Source organism: Aphelocoma coerulescens, chromosome 6 (genome assembly GCF_041296385.1).
Source record: "Aphelocoma coerulescens isolate FSJ_1873_10779 chromosome 6, UR_Acoe_1.0, whole genome shotgun sequence".
In the NCBI taxonomy this organism is placed as follows: Eukaryota; Metazoa; Chordata; class Aves; order Passeriformes; family Corvidae; genus Aphelocoma; species Aphelocoma coerulescens.
The window spans coordinates 10190517-10207566 of record NC_091020.1 but is presented as its reverse complement, the minus strand read 5'-3'; the positions used below and the strand labels follow the sequence as shown (position 1 = coordinate 10207566).

Below are 17050 nucleotides of genomic sequence, written 5' to 3'. Positions count from 1 at the left end.
TTTCTTGCTTCTACAGCAGATCAACTCCCAGTTGAATTCACATCAGACATCTCTCTGTCAGAGATGTTTGCTAATTGATTAGCAATAGAATAGATTAATAGAATATAGAATAATTTAGTGGGAAGCCTTCTCAGTGACTGAATAACTAACTAACTGAAAACAGCTTATTGCTACAGTTGGAAATATTTAATTTCTTTAGTTCCAACAGATTTGCAGAAAATCCCTTGATTTATCTCACCACCACAACTGCTAGGAAACAAAGCAAAACCAACTTCTTACACATGATAATACACATTTATCTGATAATATTTAGATCAGCATGTAAGTAGTTTTATAGTCTATAGAAAATCACAATGCAGGAGTGGATTACACCTGCTGCAGGTCTGCCTCACTCGTTCCACGTGTGCAGACCCAAACCCACCTGTGCCGTTCAGCTGAGCCCCATCAGCTCTCCTCCAGCTGAGCTCGGGGATGGGCACGCCCGTGGTCCCACAGCGCAGCAGCACCGTGCTGCCCAGGATGGTCTTCACCTTGGCTACAGACGTGTGCACAACGGGGCTCTGACACTTCCTCAGCTCCACCTGGCTGAAGAAGACTCCTGCGAGGCTCCGGGGGGTGAAGCATTTCAGCCTGGGCTCAATGAAGGCTATGTTAGGAGACTGGAAATTTAGGAAATGGACCATTTCATACAGACTGCAGTCACACACCCAAGGATTGTCTTGCAAGCCTGTCAAAAAGAAATCAGGGCACTAAGTCATTCCAACAGCACCTTTTGTTTCTGTTTTTCAGCAAGACAGTGTGATAGGCTCCCAGTCTGCTCTGCAAGAGCTGCCTGTACAGGAATATGTGGGGTGGGGGATGTTCCCCCCCCTCACTGCTGTTGGCTTAGCCTGATGGATCCCACAGTTGCCAAAATGGAATAAATATGGCTTGCTAAAGTATCTCAAAATCTGGATCTGAAATAATATTCTTTCAAGTTCAAAGCAGGATTATTAATATCATGAAAACATTGTGATTCGTGCATATAAAGAACCAAAACAAGTTGTTATTATAAACACATTTAGTTCCAGGATGGTAAAAACAAGTACTCATGGGAGAAGGGGTGTGGATTCTTTTGGCATGAGGAGACTATAAAGCCTCTTTCTTAGACATGCCAGAAAATTATTCTCACTGGACATTCTTAAAATATTGGCCAGATTGTCATGCCACTTTCCCACCTGTAATAGCTGTAGCTGATTTTACTTGCCTGCCATAGTTCTCTTCCAGCCCTGTTATTCTAAGTTATTTTCATTGTTTTGGTAATCAACTGTTTTTCCTGAAATGCTAATTTATACCGGATAAGATGAAAGAACTGTTTTAAGAATTAAACTGAAGAGTATGCCTGTTATGGTGTATAAAAAGACATAGACCATAACTATATTAAGGCTATATACACAGAACAAGGTATATTGAAAAACATACTCCTGTTTCAGAGTCTTGGAATGTTTCTCTTCTTTTTTATTCTGCTCTCCCAGTTTGCACCTATTGCATTTCAATTCTGAAAAAATTAGACATTATTAAAAAGAGATCTGTGAAGATAGTACTGAAAAAGCAAACTTGGAACTAGAGTAATGCATATCCATGAACAGAAGTTGCTGTATTCTGATTAAATCTGTGTCATCCTACTTACAAGTGTTTGCATCCAGCTGTGCTGTGGACACATTGTGGTCTCTAATGATTTTAGCTAGCAGAACTGGCCCTAGGGATATTAATGCCATCTAACCCCAGGCACACATTTGAAGCCTAAGCCAGGAGCATGGCTCCCAGGCCTCCTGCCTGCCACAGGAGCGAGCTCTGCTCCCTCCAAGGGGGCTTTGCCTGCTCTGTTCCATGCACAGCCCAAGGACCTGCCTTGGGGCTGGCACCTGCCTGAAAGTGAAGAGTACTAATATTCCCTCAAACTGTTTTAAACATGCTGCTGAAAAATTTCTTCTGAGTGCATTCCATATCTTCTTCCCTGGGCTTAGAAGAGGATCTGAAAATGATGAGGTTAGTTCTTATCAATTAATATGTTAAAGTGAAGGGGACTAAGTAAATAATGAATGTTCAGCTTGGCTTTGTTGTTTTATGGCATTTTTGCTAGCAGCTCACTTCTAGTTCATGCACTAGATAACCAATGATCCCAGATTCCTGGCAGGTGCCCCAGCTCCAGCTGAAGCTGCAGTACCCACAAAGCCCCAGTGAGCCCTTTGCTGCCCTGCACAGCACAGTTCCGTGGGCTCACATGGGCAGTGCTCACATGGAAAAGCTTGCACCCTCGGCACAGTCTATTAGCCAGCAGCTCAGCAGAGAATTACTTCTTCTTGAAGGAGTCTGCAAGCAGGGGCTCTGAAGAGGAGTCACAGTGATGCATTGCAGACAAAGGAATGGATTGGGCTGACTCTTTTTATTATTCATGATTTTTTATGCCTCCATGAGAAACAGTCATGAGCAGAGTGAAGCAGAAACATGCAGCTGTGTTTCCCAACTTGCTCCTTTGAGAGGCATGCATTTTATCTACCTGGTTCCTATGGGTGTCCACAGGATAGGACCTAGAAGCTGTTGTGTCTATACATTACTGAGTTAATTTTAGCATTATACTTATATGCCTACATGAATTTTTTAGGATTCTGACACAATCAACCTGTGCACAGCTGGATACTACTCAGTTTGGCCACGAGCATCAAGGCATGGTCTGTTCTTCTTGATAAAATAGTCTCCTAATCTATATTGGATGTAATAACATTTTTACATGTAACTTGACTCTAAAAAAGGGAAAAGTAAGATCTAGGCAGTCTTGCCACGAATGAAATGGGCGATCCCAAACTGCAAGTTTTGGCTTAAAGAACTTGTTACTATGTCTGGCAAAATGGGATAATGAAACACCTGCTCCTTTCTCTCCTGATGCTAGTGAAACCTTCAGCAACATCTGCTAAGGACACTAAAAGCTTTGTAGGTGGCATTTTGTATCTTTTTAAAGTCTTCTTTCTCTTTCCACTGCAATCTGGTTTTAAAAACATTACCTCCCTAAATTTTTCAAGGGAACAAAGAGCAGCAGGTACTTGCCAGAGTGAGAGGAAACTCGCAGTGCCTCTGCTGAGATTATCAGCAGGTGGCTGAACTCACACCCTTGGCTGCAGAGGCTGTACATGCAGTACACCTCAGTGACCAAACACAGTCAGTGGGGCTGGGACAGCACACGGCAAGTGAAGACGGCAGATGGCAACAACTCTGAGCCATCATCAGCCTGCCATGGATTTGAACAGTGAACAATGGCTAAAAGACCGTGTAGTAGTCCCCTGAGCTAGGAAATGTGCTCAAAACCTCACCTGGGCATCCTACAGCTGAGAGTCAGCTGTGAAATACCCTGACACAAAAATGGATAATTGCCCCAAAGCCATACCTCTGAGGAGCCTACAACTGCCACAAAAAAGGGTATTCTTGGAGCTTCATAGCTGCCCTTCAAGGCAGCACCATCTTCGTGGGTTTGGGTAGACTAGGGTTTAATTCTGTGTGAACAGTTAAACAAGGCTCTGGGAAGAGACAAACTGGCAGCTCTGACCCAGATTTTATGCTCAGCCATGGCATTATTCCTCTTTAATTCGGGCATAATAAATTATCCATCCTTTTATTTAGTTCTGCTTAAAATGGGTCAATTCCATACACTGTTATTAGAAAAGAGCACACAAATGATGAAGAGCTGTAAACATATTTGTATTTCTATCCAAAATGGTGGTGGCAATAACTAAAAAAGCCTTGACCAAGAGTCACCCATTTTGTGCTACAAAGATTCAAGAAATGATCAAATTTATGGCATAATACGCTGGGTGTGATGAGCCTGAGGTGAGGGTGTTAATATGCAGATAAATTTACACACATTATTTGGGGTATTAAATTGTATACGTATAATAGCAGTGTACTTGCTATGGTAACCACAGTGGGTGAAAATGCTGCAATAAGATGAGGAACTCTTGACATTTGTGCCCCCTGAAAATTGGCAGGCACTTCTCTTACCTAGGATGATCTTGGAGTTATCATTGGGGAAGTAGGGAACAGCCTGGAGATTGGCCCAGGTGGCAATGAGAGCCTGAGGAAGAGTCATCAGCTTGTTGCTAGACAGATCCAGGTATGTGATATTCTTGACATACCGAGCAGCATCTGGAGGGATTGAGGTGAGTTCGTTATTGTGTAAATCCAGAAGCCGCAGCTGTGGCATGCCAGCCAGGCTTTCCCAGGGGAATGATACTAAGTTGTTCCCATCCAGCCTCAGCTCCTGCAGACGACGAAGGCCCTTGAAGGGGATGCCACTGAGGCTGGCCAAGGAGTTATAGGGCATCCAGAGGTACTCGAGGTTGTGAAGGAGGTGGAAAGCCTCTCCTGGCACCCTGCGGATGGCTGTCTTTTCTATCCGAAGCTTGGTTGTATCGACAGGGATGTTCACGGGAGGGAGGGTCATCTCTGGGTCATTACACAGCACTGTCCTGGTGGGGAAAGACACAGATAAGCAAAGATGTGACTTTCTTTTATTTTGAAAAGGTTTTGAAACCTTATTTTAATGCAAGATTTTGATCTGCCTTTTTTCCCAAGACTTACTGTCATTTCTTACTTGCTGCTGAACATCATCACCATAAATACGTAAAATTGCAGTAATTCTGTACCTTCTGACTGCAGAGATCACAGTGTTTTGCCTCTCCTGGAGTGGTGTGAGTCTGAATCTGGTGTTCCTGTTGGTTTTTGCTTTCAGTTTTTTAGAGTACTTATGATAGGCAGCAGTGACAACATTCATGCATGACAGAGGATTTTAGTGCAAGTTAAACAAAGGGATCCATAAATTGAACTATAAAAGCCATACAAAAAGAAGCCTTTCTGACATGTGGGAGAGCAAGAAGTTACACAGATTAAATGTGACATGGGAACTCTGGTTTGAGAAATGAGGATAAGAAAGCCAGCTAACAACTCGTTGGAGATACTCTGGAGTAAGCTTTGCTTTACTATGGAAGGTGTGTAGAGATGGTAGCAGTCACTCCACCCCACGCACACATAGTCATGGGAGTGAAAGCACGGAAAATTAACTCTTTGGAAAATGCTATACTGAAAGCAAGGCAGATTTATGTGTTTTAATCATTTCTCCCTGTTTCTAATCTCTAGAGGTCAAAACATGAAAAGCCTTTGCTGTGTTTTTGCAGCCTCCATACAAGAAATTGTGACTTGGGATCGTAGAGAGCCATGAGAAATGAAGGGAGACAAAACAGATCTCTGACTGAATTTTAATTTGCCTATCAGCAAGTAGGGGAAGGCAAGTTCTTAACAAAATACCAAGCCACCTGCAAAAGGTGTCAGGTTAGATAGGTGTGTTCTGCTCTGCATGCTGAACAAGACACCACAAGAAATGTAATGTGATCAGTCAAGTAACATTTTCTTATCACACTGCCTCTATAAACAGAATATTAAAAAGCTGTCAAAACCAGATTGGTTTTGGCAGAAAGCAATTATTCCTCCACTATCAACCAAAACATACAAGATTGCTGAACTGCTCAGGCAGACTTCCCAGATTTAAATGCTATTTGAGCCTACAGTTAAATTGTTAATTTATAATCAAAAAACAGTACATTACTCTCACCGAACACTTTCATTGTGGCATTAAATCTTGCCCACCCTCTGCTGAAAGTTAAGATTTTGAGGAAGATAAAAATCTGTCAAATAAGGAAAATCCAGAAATCCTCTTTCAAGAAAACTATTTTTTTTTTGTGTAGTCATGTCACAAAATGTTTACTAACAGAAACATCACGGCAGTAAAGCAGAATGCTTCTCATAGCATCCCTAAGCTCTGTCAGTGAGCACTGAACATTTAATCTATGGGATAATCTCCTTCTGGTGAGAAATATGAATCATAATGCAGGAAAAAAGGTGGCATTATGCTCCTTAAGGGACTAATGGATATTTGCTTTATTATGTATCTTACTGAAATGCACAACAGCTTTTTCCAGTCACTGAGAGGAAATTCCCCTGGGAACCATGACATTTATGGAGCAATAATTGGCTCTCATGCTATTGCACTCCCTTTTAAGAATTGCAGGCTACTTGTGTCTCTAGCATGCTTCTTCTTACTGGGAAAGTTTCTAGTATTAAATCTATAACACCATAAAAGAGATAAGAAAGTAGAGATATTTCATGGGGTTCCAAAATATTTCAGTAATGAAAAAATATTTCAGTCTAGAAAAGTTTATTACAAAGGGTTTTGCAAATACTGTATCTGTCGCAAAACCTCCTCTGCTGTGAACCACACCTTATGAAAATACGGCCTCTATTTTCTTTTAAGTCAGATACTTTGTGATTACCCTTTCAGAAGGACTCTTTTATAACAGTCCTCCAGAGGCATGTATGTACAATGGTTTTGCAGTCAAAGATGGATGTCCTTCTGGTTTTGTCTTCTTTTGTAATGGAAAGTTTCCAATCTGAGAATGAACTTTTTGTTGTTGTTGTTGTTACTGTCTGTTTTTTAAGTTCATTCGTGTCTAAAGTCTATTGCTATGCCTAAAATCTCCAGTTGTCAGGGGTTTTAAGTAAATTGCTGGGTTTGGTACCACAATGTTAATCAAATCTAATCACACTTTAGCAACAAACCAGCAGAGCAGAATAAATAAAACCTTTTAGAACCAGAACTTTCAGCATAAAGGTTAAAAAAAAAAAAAAGTTGTTTAAATTTTATTCTTTTTTTGCCGTTACATCAGCAATAATTATGTCACTTCTGTTCTCACAGAGGAGATGGCCGAACACTTTCTCTGAAATCAGCTTACTGTGTTTTCAGAAGCTAATCCTCTGCAAATATAGCTAGAGCGCAGAGCAACTGGAAAAATAATGGCCACAAAGTCCAGACACAGTATTTTCTCTGCGAGCATCCTTCCAGAGGAGCAGAAGCACCCCCCGGCCCCGCAGCGAGAGCGGCGGCCCCGCGGAGCGCCCGGCGTACCTGGCTTTGGTGCCCTCGCTGAGGCTGTGGAAGGAGCAGCTGCACTGCGAGGGGCAGGAGCCGCCCGCCCGGGGCAGCCCCGCCAGCGCCGAGCAGCACAGCAGAGCCACCGCGATCCACATGGCGACCTGGGCATGGAGCACACCTGGCTCTAGGCAGCGTGGAGGGCTTCGCCTATTGTTTTATCCATCGGCCGGTCACATCTTGTTAACTCCCTTTGTTTTCAGCCACACTGTGATCTTCCAGCCCGCGCTGAGTCCATCAGATAAAACGGGATAGACAGGGATTAAGGATGGGGACTTGAGTTATTTTCATGAAGGTGCTTATTGCTTCCTGAAACCATACTAACAGCATTTCTTCCTTCAGCAGTCCCTTCAAAACACCCTCCCCTCAGGCACTCTGTGGCTCTCGTGCAAGAAAAAACAAATGTATTTTGGGGGGACCTACATCAAAGACAAGATAACTGTTATCTGACCAGGAATTAGCAATAATTTACTTCCTCACAGAGGTATTGGGAAGATTTAAAACAGTTATTTGTGCTAATGGAATGTAAGCCTTCTGTCTAAGAATACTAAAATATATATAGTGATGCTATTAAAAGGCTTTATTTTCTTTTAAAAACTCCTAGTTTGATAAAGCAATTATTGAACTGTTGGCAACAAGCCTGATATTGATAAACAGTTAATAACCCAGTAAATATGTACATATTTCAGCTTATGCCAGGGCTAGCACACACCTGCAGGACTGACCACTGTGCTCTGACTCGCTGACACAGCAAAGCTCAGATAAGGGACCCTTTTGGGGAGTGCCACCTGATGCAGGGCTGTGTGGCAGCTTCAAGAATGCTAAGAAAAGCTCAGCTCTGCCTTAAGGTCAGCCGATGACTCATCTCACTTTTCCAGCATTCCTCACTGTTGCAGACCTGTTGGTTCTGCTTTTCCTGTTGAAATACCTAATCAGAAGTTACCACTCAGAAGTGCAGCAGTAACACACCTATCTACAAACAAACCACCTGAAGGTTAATGACTATGCTACCTCAGTGTTGTTCTAACAAAGATTGCTCACCAGGATTTCTGAGCTCTTCTCATGCACAATTCATCCTGTGTTCAGAATGAGATTACACTGGCAATTTTTCAATAATTCTGGGTAAGGAACTTTCAAAGTTTCACGGTAATCTAGATGTGGTTTTGGGGCTAATTATTAAACAGACATTTTATGGTGCCATGGTTTCACATGAGCTTGTTTCACAAGTTACTCTGATAATTAATTAAGGCTTGCAGAAATCATTTATTGAGAGGATGACCCAAAGGATTACTTTTTCCCCTGCTAGTTTCACATTCTACATTTACTGTTGTTCAAAGAGAAATACAAGTATCTCATTATTTATTTCTGAAGAGATGAGAACATGATGCAGTGCTGGTCATTAAATATCCATAGTTGTTCTCTCATTGACTTCCATTAGGTCCCATTTCTACCTTTAACGATTTCTCAGTTCCCTTAATGATCTCCAAGCTAAGACCAAGCTTATTGGTTTTTTTAGTGTACTCATTGGTCAACTTGCCTTGCTGCCCAGTCTGCCTCAGTTCAATACTCACAACATTGACTGAAACATCTGAAGTTAAATTCTACTTGAGAAGGCAATGCAACATAATTAACCTCTTGCATCTATATTTTTTTCAATGCATCTGATTAAAGTAGTTATCCTCCATTGGAGCTCTTGGATAATAAACTTGTAGAAAGCAGAACTGTATTGTAAGGTTTGCTTTTGTGAACCTCAATTTTGCCTCACTAATGAAACATCCAAGTTACAACTAAATGCCAGGAGCAGTAGGAGTAAACTTAATTTGTAAAAATCAACAGCAATCAATAAAGCATGCCTTAGCAGCAGCAGCTAATGCTCTGCACTTTGTCAAGAAAGCTGCTATTTACTTAACATGACAGAGTCACTTCTGAATGAGAAAGGGAAAGACCGGAGTTAGGCTGAGAGAATAAAAAGCCACATAAATAAAAGAGGTAACATTAACAGGTTTCACAACTTGGAGTGTATTCACAAGTATGTCTTTAAAAGGAAAAGGGAGGGAAAAGGACCAGTCAGCTAATAACCCAGTTATGTTTTATCAGCACTTACATGTTGGAGTTTTCCCTCCCTGTTGACTGTATTATCTTACAATCTGTCATCGATACATCACCACCAAATGATGCAAATGATGGGTTAAGTGTCAAGCCACAGATACAGCCATGTTAAGCTTGATCTGAGCAGTCAAGAGAGTGGGACTGCCCTCATCCTGAGGAAACTCGACAAAAGGTTCATCAGGAGGCGTGGAAACCAGCTCAGGTAGGTTTTGACCATAAGGAACTGGAGGAGAAAGAAGTGGAGGAGGAAGGCCTTGGTGCACAGGGAGCAGAAGGGACCTTAAAGATAACGAGGTTCCAAACTTGCTGTAGTGGGCAAGGACAACTTCCACTAGAACTGGTTGCTCAAAGCCCCATCCAACCTGGCCTTGGACACTTCCAACCATGGGGCATCCACACCTGTGGCCGTTCTGTTCCAGTGCTTCACTGCTTCAGAAACAGTAGAGAATTTCTTCCTAATATATAATCTAAACCTGTCCTCTGCCAGTTTAAAGTGGTTCCCTCTTCTCCTGTCACTACATGCCCTTGTGCAAAAAGTCTCTCTGCAGCTTTTTTGTAGGCTCCCTTTAGGTACTGGAAGGCTGCTCCAAGGCCTCCCAGAACCTTCTGTTCTCCAGGCTGAACAACACCAATTTTCTCGTCTTCATAGGCGATGTGCTCCAGCCTCTGATCATCTTTATGACCCTGCTCTGGACTTGTTTCAGCAGGTCCAGGTGCTTCTTTTGTTGGGAGTCCCTGAACTGGATGCAGTACTCAAGGTGAAGTCTCAGAATGGAGCAAGCAGAAGAGAACAGAGAGAATTAGTGGGGAAAAAAAAGGAAATGAAATGAGATCCTTAAAACTGTAAGGGTGGATGTTTGTGCCAGTACCTGCACTTCAAGGAGTGCATGAGGCAGCATTGATGAGTGGGCTGCAAGAAAATGCTTCTTGTGCTTATATCCACGCTTCCTCCTTAATTCAGGGAGATGGAAGAAATAAAACTGGAAGCAAAATCTGGTTACTGTGTTCAACAGACTATGAATTCACTTCTACACAAAATTCTGGTTTGTCCTGAAGCACTGTTTGCAGTACAACAGCTTTCTAGATTTTCATGGTATTTTTAAGGCTTAAGTGTATTACCTCCTCCCAACTACTGAACAGTTACTCACTCATTATGCTATTTAATATAAAATGAGCACTCATTAGATAATTTCCTTGTAAGTGCAGGTGATATTTATTTCAGACTTTAAAATTAATACTACCTTTTGCAGTGCAGAGTAAAACCATTTTTTTTTCATGACAGACAATTCCATTCCATAATGAAACTAGTGGGAGTTTGGCTCTTCACTTACATTCTGCACTCCAAATCATAAAAATTGTGCTCCTTGCTGTTTACTTAGGAAGGGAAGTAAACAGTTTCTTCTCTGCACCAAACTAAAAATATCAGTTGTAGGAAAAAACATACAAAGAAGCATTCAGCAAGTGTCATTCTTCTGAAGTGTAAGAATTTGTTTTGCATTCCCTGAGAAGAACCAGATCTCCTGTTTATATTTTTGGTGTAAGTAAATGCAGAGCAAATGGGGTCAAAGTCTACTGTCAGCAAAGTTCAGCACATGGCAATCGTTCTTATCTTTCTTAGGTAGGGTTATAATTGAGAGAAAAAATTTTGCTTTGTATTTAATAAGATTAAGTTAATTATTTGACATTGGTTTCCATTTTTTCCCTATATAGATATTTTGAAGCCAGAAATCACACAGGATCAGAAGATTCTCCTCATGAGCTCTAGAGCGAAACCTGAGTGACAAACACAGCATGCTCCACTAAGTCACTCATTTTTAATATGGCAATTGGACAGAATTTATTTTTACTTCTTTTCTCCATATACTTAGAAAAATATGGCATAAAGCAAATCAAACAGCATATATTAGCATAAATGAAAGCCATAAAATACTGTATTATCATGATTTTGCATGAAAGATTTTATTAGCAAGCAACACAGACCAGACACTAAATCATTTTCATTAGGTAAACACATCTCCAAGAAGCTTCTGGCAGGGCACATGTTGTAAAGTGGAAAAACCTTCCCACTGATGCAAGTCGAGAGCACGTTAATGCATTACGTCATTCTAAATTGGATCTTGCACTTAATGCTGATGAAGGCAGCTCCTCCAGACCTATAGGACCAAAGTCATTAACAGGCCTCTGGACATGCTGAAGAGATAAACCAAACCCACACAGCTTTTGGCATGCAACATTACAAGTCTATCAGTGGTAATTCTTTGGTGCATATTTACCTTGGTTGTCACAGCCAGTGCAGAACAGCAGACGTGAGGGCAGACCTCTGGCCCACGGGGGAGATAAACTCACACACCTCCCTCACGAATGCCGCACTTGACCCATTTCTGTCCACGCAGCAGCAGCCGCCCCACGAGGCCCCACTGTGGTCAGCAGAGCCCAGTGAGGCAAAGCCTGGCAGAGGATGGAAGGGTGTAAACCAGCCCACCTGGTGTCCCCCTGTCTGCTCCCTCTGGGCTGAGGCACCAAGAGAGGCCTTGTCTTCACAAATGTGAAGTGCTGGGCATCCGTGACACTGCTGCAGAACCTACAGGTCCCATGGCACAAGGAGCCCCTCAGCAAACAGTAAGGTAAACTGGACACTAACTGATTATCAAGGAGTTACCAAACATACACCTAGAATAGCATACATTCTGTCCAGCAGCATCATTCTCACTGAAAAAAAGTACTATTCTTCTCTGAGATGCCTCGGCCAAATACAAGTCCACTATAGTCCAATTTACTGACTGGACGTACCATGGTCATATCTGACATATTTTAAATGAGTGAAGCTTTCTTAGGTTTATATTCCTGGCTGCATATCTCTATTGTACTTTCATTGCCTAAAATTCGGTACAACAGTTCCCTCAGTTCAACAAAATCAGCTAACTTTGGGCTTAGCATCCTTAGCATGGCAGAAGGAGTCACACAGCAATATTGCTGACTGCAACCACCTTTTCTGATTTGGACCTGAATAGTACTAATCTAAGCCCTGCAGAATCACCTCTGCTTAGGAAACAGTGGCTGTTTTATTTTGCTTCTTCAGGCATGCAAGAAGAACTTCCAGCATTGTTTATCTGGCTCCTGAGTGCAGATGGAGCACACAGTGTTTTACACAGCAACCCTCTGCCCTCTTGCCAGTCTGACAATCACCAGCTTTCCTACTCTGACTTACCTGAATACAGCCCCGAGATTTTGCAGGCTGAGTACATACCCTTGTGGCAGTTCTAGTAAACTTCTTGGAAGCTGCAAGTCTTACAGGGACCACGAGAAAAGGAAAGCTTTTACCTTGTGTATTTTTATTCTCTTAAGGTTATTCTTCTCTGCCCATTCCATCCTGTAGCAGTAAACAAAGCATAGCTTAGACTAGATGATTAACACATTTGCGTTTTATATGAGAAAAAATTTAGATGTGATTAATCCCTCTAAAAGTAAACACAGATCTTACACTGAAGTTGAGGAAAGCTATGCAGAATTCTGGCTTAGGTTATGTTTGTGAGGGAAATATCAGCAGGACATCTGGGGAAACCCTGGCACCCAGACACTGGTAGAAGACTGCTAAGATGAACAAGATATACAGTACCACAGTGACAGGAAAAAAGATATGCTTGTGTCATATGTGCTCTAGAAGTTCATTTACATACATGGTCAGTAGCATAGACTCATTGAGGAATGTTTCAGAGAGAATCCCATTGCTTGAAAATCAAGTTGCTTTTTACAAAAGCACTAATAAACAGGAGAGCTGGTGTGCAAATCCTTTCTTAATACAAAGAAACATAAACCCTGCTTGAAAGCAGAGGGTTTCTTGATAACTGGGTACTGGTCTTTGAACTGCAATCCCTGGAGGAGTGATTCTTCTGCAGTGGAAAGATCTCAACCCCAAGGGGGAAATGCACTAACATTGTTAGGTATACCCTGCATTCTATAGGACTGCCTTCTCCTCCAAAGTCCTGAAATATGTCACTATTCAGCAGAGAGAGATAGAATATTTCATTATACTGTGAATATGTATAGGACCCTAAAACTAGTAGGCTGACTGAAAGCAAAACACATTTATAGGTGTCTAAAATGCATTTTGAGGGATGGGTAACAGATATGGGCAACAATGATATATATTTGATAACAGTCATGATTGGTACATCTGGCAAAGACTAAGAAGTCTAGGATGCAATAAATGTTCTAGTAACTTCATTAATTTTCTAGCCTGGGTGGATATACATGTATTTATCAAATATGTATTCAATTTACAGTGAATTAAGCTACCTGTCTCTAGAGAGGTAACTCAAACAGTAGAGGCAATGCTCCTCAGCTCTACAGCAAGTTCTGACTCTCTAAAGTCTGAGGTGCAGCAGTGGGCAGGAAAGCCACTCCCAGTGCTGCTGGGTCCCAGGCATTGCATCCTCACGGAGCCAATCACAGGGTTAATATGTGACATTTGGGGAGCACATGATGGATCTGTGTCCTTTTTTGAAGAGCCTCTCACACAGCATTGCTCTGCCTCTGCCTCTGCAGTTGCCCCTCCTGGCTTTCTCACTTCCCACTGAGTTTACAGCTCCTTCATTTTTGCTCAGCATGGCCAAGGAGCTTTCCTGGCTATTATCCCTGACCTTGAAGCTCTGTACTTGCAAGTAAGCCCTTTCCTCTACCTTCCTCTGCACAGACAGCACTTCCCACCCCTGGTCCCCATCCTGCTCTGGGTTCCTTGTACCCTCCCCACCACACCTGGGGCTGCCACCCTTGCTCCCTAAAAGCAGAGGCACTGGCTCCTGCCTGCCCCCAGCTTCCTTGGCCCTGCCCAGGCCTTCACCACTACATCTTCTCCAACAGCTCTGAGGCAACTGCAGAGAAAATCAGATTGAGCAGAATGTTACACTGCCAGAGTGCTGAGAAGAAGGGTTATTATGTGGGCTGCAGGCATTTCCTAAGGGCTGATGCCTGTCCACACACTGGTGTGATGATTTTTTCCATGCATCATCCCTCCTATGGCCAACATGAGGCACCTATTTACAATCTGGGTCACAGTCCCTATCACCCCTACGAAACTGAAACAAATTTACACAACTGCAATGGGAAGGTCTCCAGACAATACGCTTTCTGTTTCCTTTCCTTGGCAAGAAGCCTTTCCCATGAGGACCAAGATTACCACACATTTCTGTGCTACCAAACTGCAGTTCTGGGTGGCTGCATTTCCAGCCTGCTTCTGCTGAAATGTTGCAGTTTTTCATTTAAAGGCATATTTCAACATAAAAAGTCAAATTTGGCTAAACCTGAATCAGAAGAAAGGATTAGGATGGCAGAGGAATAATAATACATCAATTCAGCAAAGTTCTTGCTGTGAATATAAATACTGCATCAGTAATCAGCATTGGTTGCTTGAAGAAAATTCAGAGTGCATGAGCACTCTGTTATCTTTGCCCTGCACCTTTTCTTGTTGTGCTTGTACCAATGCATATTTTACAAAGATTAATATGCTCTCACCAAATCCATACAGTTCTATGAAACCCATAGGGACATCTGGAAAGAACTTATCGCATCTTTTTTCTGCATATTCCTTGCAAACAGATTAGTAACCAGTGAAATATTCTTAAGTGAGAGGGTAAAAGAAAATGGATGTGTTATTGATGCAGAAAGGAAATCAGTGGAATTCAAATTATGAAGTTACAACATAACATCAGGTTGAGCAAAAGACCTTTCCCCCTGAATTTGGAAAGAGCAAGTAGCTGTTGAAAGAGTGCATAAAGTAGAAAGGGATCACTAAAAACTTCATTGCTAAGGAGTTAATGAATGTCTTTGGCAAACCTGTTATCATTTGCATGTTTTCCCTGACTTCACAGGAATACACGATGTGAGGTTATGTCTTACATAAAAAGGACAGAAAGGAAATGAATGCAGCTTTGTTTTACCAACTGGAAAAAGAACTATCATTAGACGATTCTATCAAAGTCAATAATTTATTCCTTATTTGCACCTCCTCTTTGCTTGAAGAAAACCATTTATAACCTGAACTTACAACTGAAGTTATACCTTGTATCACTCCATACTATCTCAAGGTACCATTAGAAAGTCAGCTTAACACAGCATCAGCAAAGGCATTAAGAGACCGATGCATACAGTTTCTGTTGACATGGATTTCACTTCAGTCAGATGCTGAACTGCCACTGGAAAGTTTGCCTATGACTGACTTGTGTAATTAGACTCTGCACTGATACATTAAATGAGATTTAGACATGAAAATTGTTAAGATACTTGAAGAAAAGCAGTCAACAAGTTAATAATAATCATTCTAATAAAGGTCTGTTAAATTCAAGGAGGCTGGAGGGTAGTAGCCTACTTTCATGGAAGAAATAGTTTTGGAATGAGCCAAGTCTGCCCCACAGACTTTAGTACATGCCACAAAAACTACCAGCAGTGTAACACATTTGGGAGATTTGCTTGGGAGTGAAGTACAGTGGCAGGAAACCAAGAGTACCTGACAGCCCTCAGGAGGGCAGTTCAAACATCTGTGTCCTTTATCCCCAGTCTAGAAGAGCTGTGCAGCTTTATGTTGACAAGCATTACAATGATCCATCCATTTTCAGAACTATCACACTAGAAAGATTTACAGCACATTTAAAAAATCTAGCACTAATTTTTTGCAAGAACATACAATGGATCACTATTAAAACACAAGTTTGGATCACTCATTTGCCCTGCTAGGAGGCAGGACTGTCACCTTCTTTGTCATCAAGACATGTAGGTGAGTGAGAGGCAAACACAACAATGGATTTATGTGGTGCAATGTAATTGTACTCTGCTTAAACCACACATCTGTATAGCCTAACATATATCATGCCCTCCTGAATTCTACTTCAAAATCCAAGAGCATATCCATCAAGGCAATTACCTACATCAAAAAGAGCTGTAAATTGAATACCGGAGATCAAAAAACACAGCAAGATGGCTTCACAACAGCCTTGAAGCTCTAATCAGTTCTCCTGGGCATCACAGCCTGTAAAGCACAGATTTCAGGAAAACTGCAAAAAACCACCACTATCTTCAACCAACAGCACTGACCACAATGCACCTTCACCATGTAGTGAGGAGACCTGAACAAGCTCTGATGGCATCTGAAGCGAATTCACACTGCCTGACACCTCAATCAACTGGGAGCCAGGTCAGCACAGTGTGGGGCCTGAGACGGGGGAAGCTAATATCCCCTGTGCTTCAGCTCCCTTTTTGCTCCCATTTTGCAGCAGGATTATCAGGATGAAGAAAGTTATGTATCAAGGAAGCAACGATCATGCTAGTGGCACCTTGTTAAGTCAATGAGCTGGAGGCTGGACAGGCTGCACACTGCACATACTCCAGAGCCACTGTACACCCAGACTCCAGTCCCCAAACATCTCCAAAAGGACAGTAAGGTGACTCCTGTGAGTGCTCACCACTGAGCAACTCACTCACATCCCTGTATGTTTAGGGCCCCAAATCAGTAATTTGTGTTTGCCTTTAAACAGGCTGTGCCAGTGTGCACATTAATTTAAGCCTCAGTTACAAAGAAGAAATATGTTAATATAGAGAACAGTCATTGCCAGAAAAATACGCTGGCCAGTTTCTAAAAAAATGTGTGAGGGGAAGATCTACAAGCTGCAGAAATTATTGGTTCATACTTTTCCTCTAATTATCAACTCAATGAGTGCCCCTTTGTTTTTCAGGTCACTCCCCAATTACATGTTTCCTTTGTCCCACAACCTTTAATTCTTTTCCAGTGTTGCAAAATTAACTGGACAGGTTTCTTAATCTTGTGTCTACAAAGAACTTGTTGTAATTGCAATGAATGCTTTCATTTTGCTGGTGTCTGAAATACGATTTGCAGGGGAAGGGGGAGTGTGGGTTGATGCTATTCCCATCATTAATAAC

General features: G+C 41.9%; 1 protein-coding gene across 3 annotated transcripts in view; it reads right to left on the bottom strand.

Moving 5' to 3' along the window:
- Window positions 1–17050, bottom strand: part of LRIT1 (leucine rich repeat, Ig-like and transmembrane domains 1) — a 115245-nt gene that overhangs the window by 2894 nt on the left and 95301 nt on the right. For 2 of the 3 annotated variants that reach the window (XM_069019202.1, XM_069019201.1), the window contains exons 3-4: window positions 4033–4499; window positions 422–727 (exon numbers count right to left, since the gene is read on the bottom strand). In XM_069019202.1, the coding sequence (XP_068875303.1) occupies window positions 422–727; window positions 4033–4474 (748 nt within the window). In that variant the 5' untranslated portion in view covers window positions 4475–4499. Of the gene's footprint in view, window positions 1–421; window positions 728–4032; window positions 4500–6988; window positions 7111–17050 lie in introns of those variants that run through there. The other variant, XM_069019200.1, reaches the window with a different exon arrangement.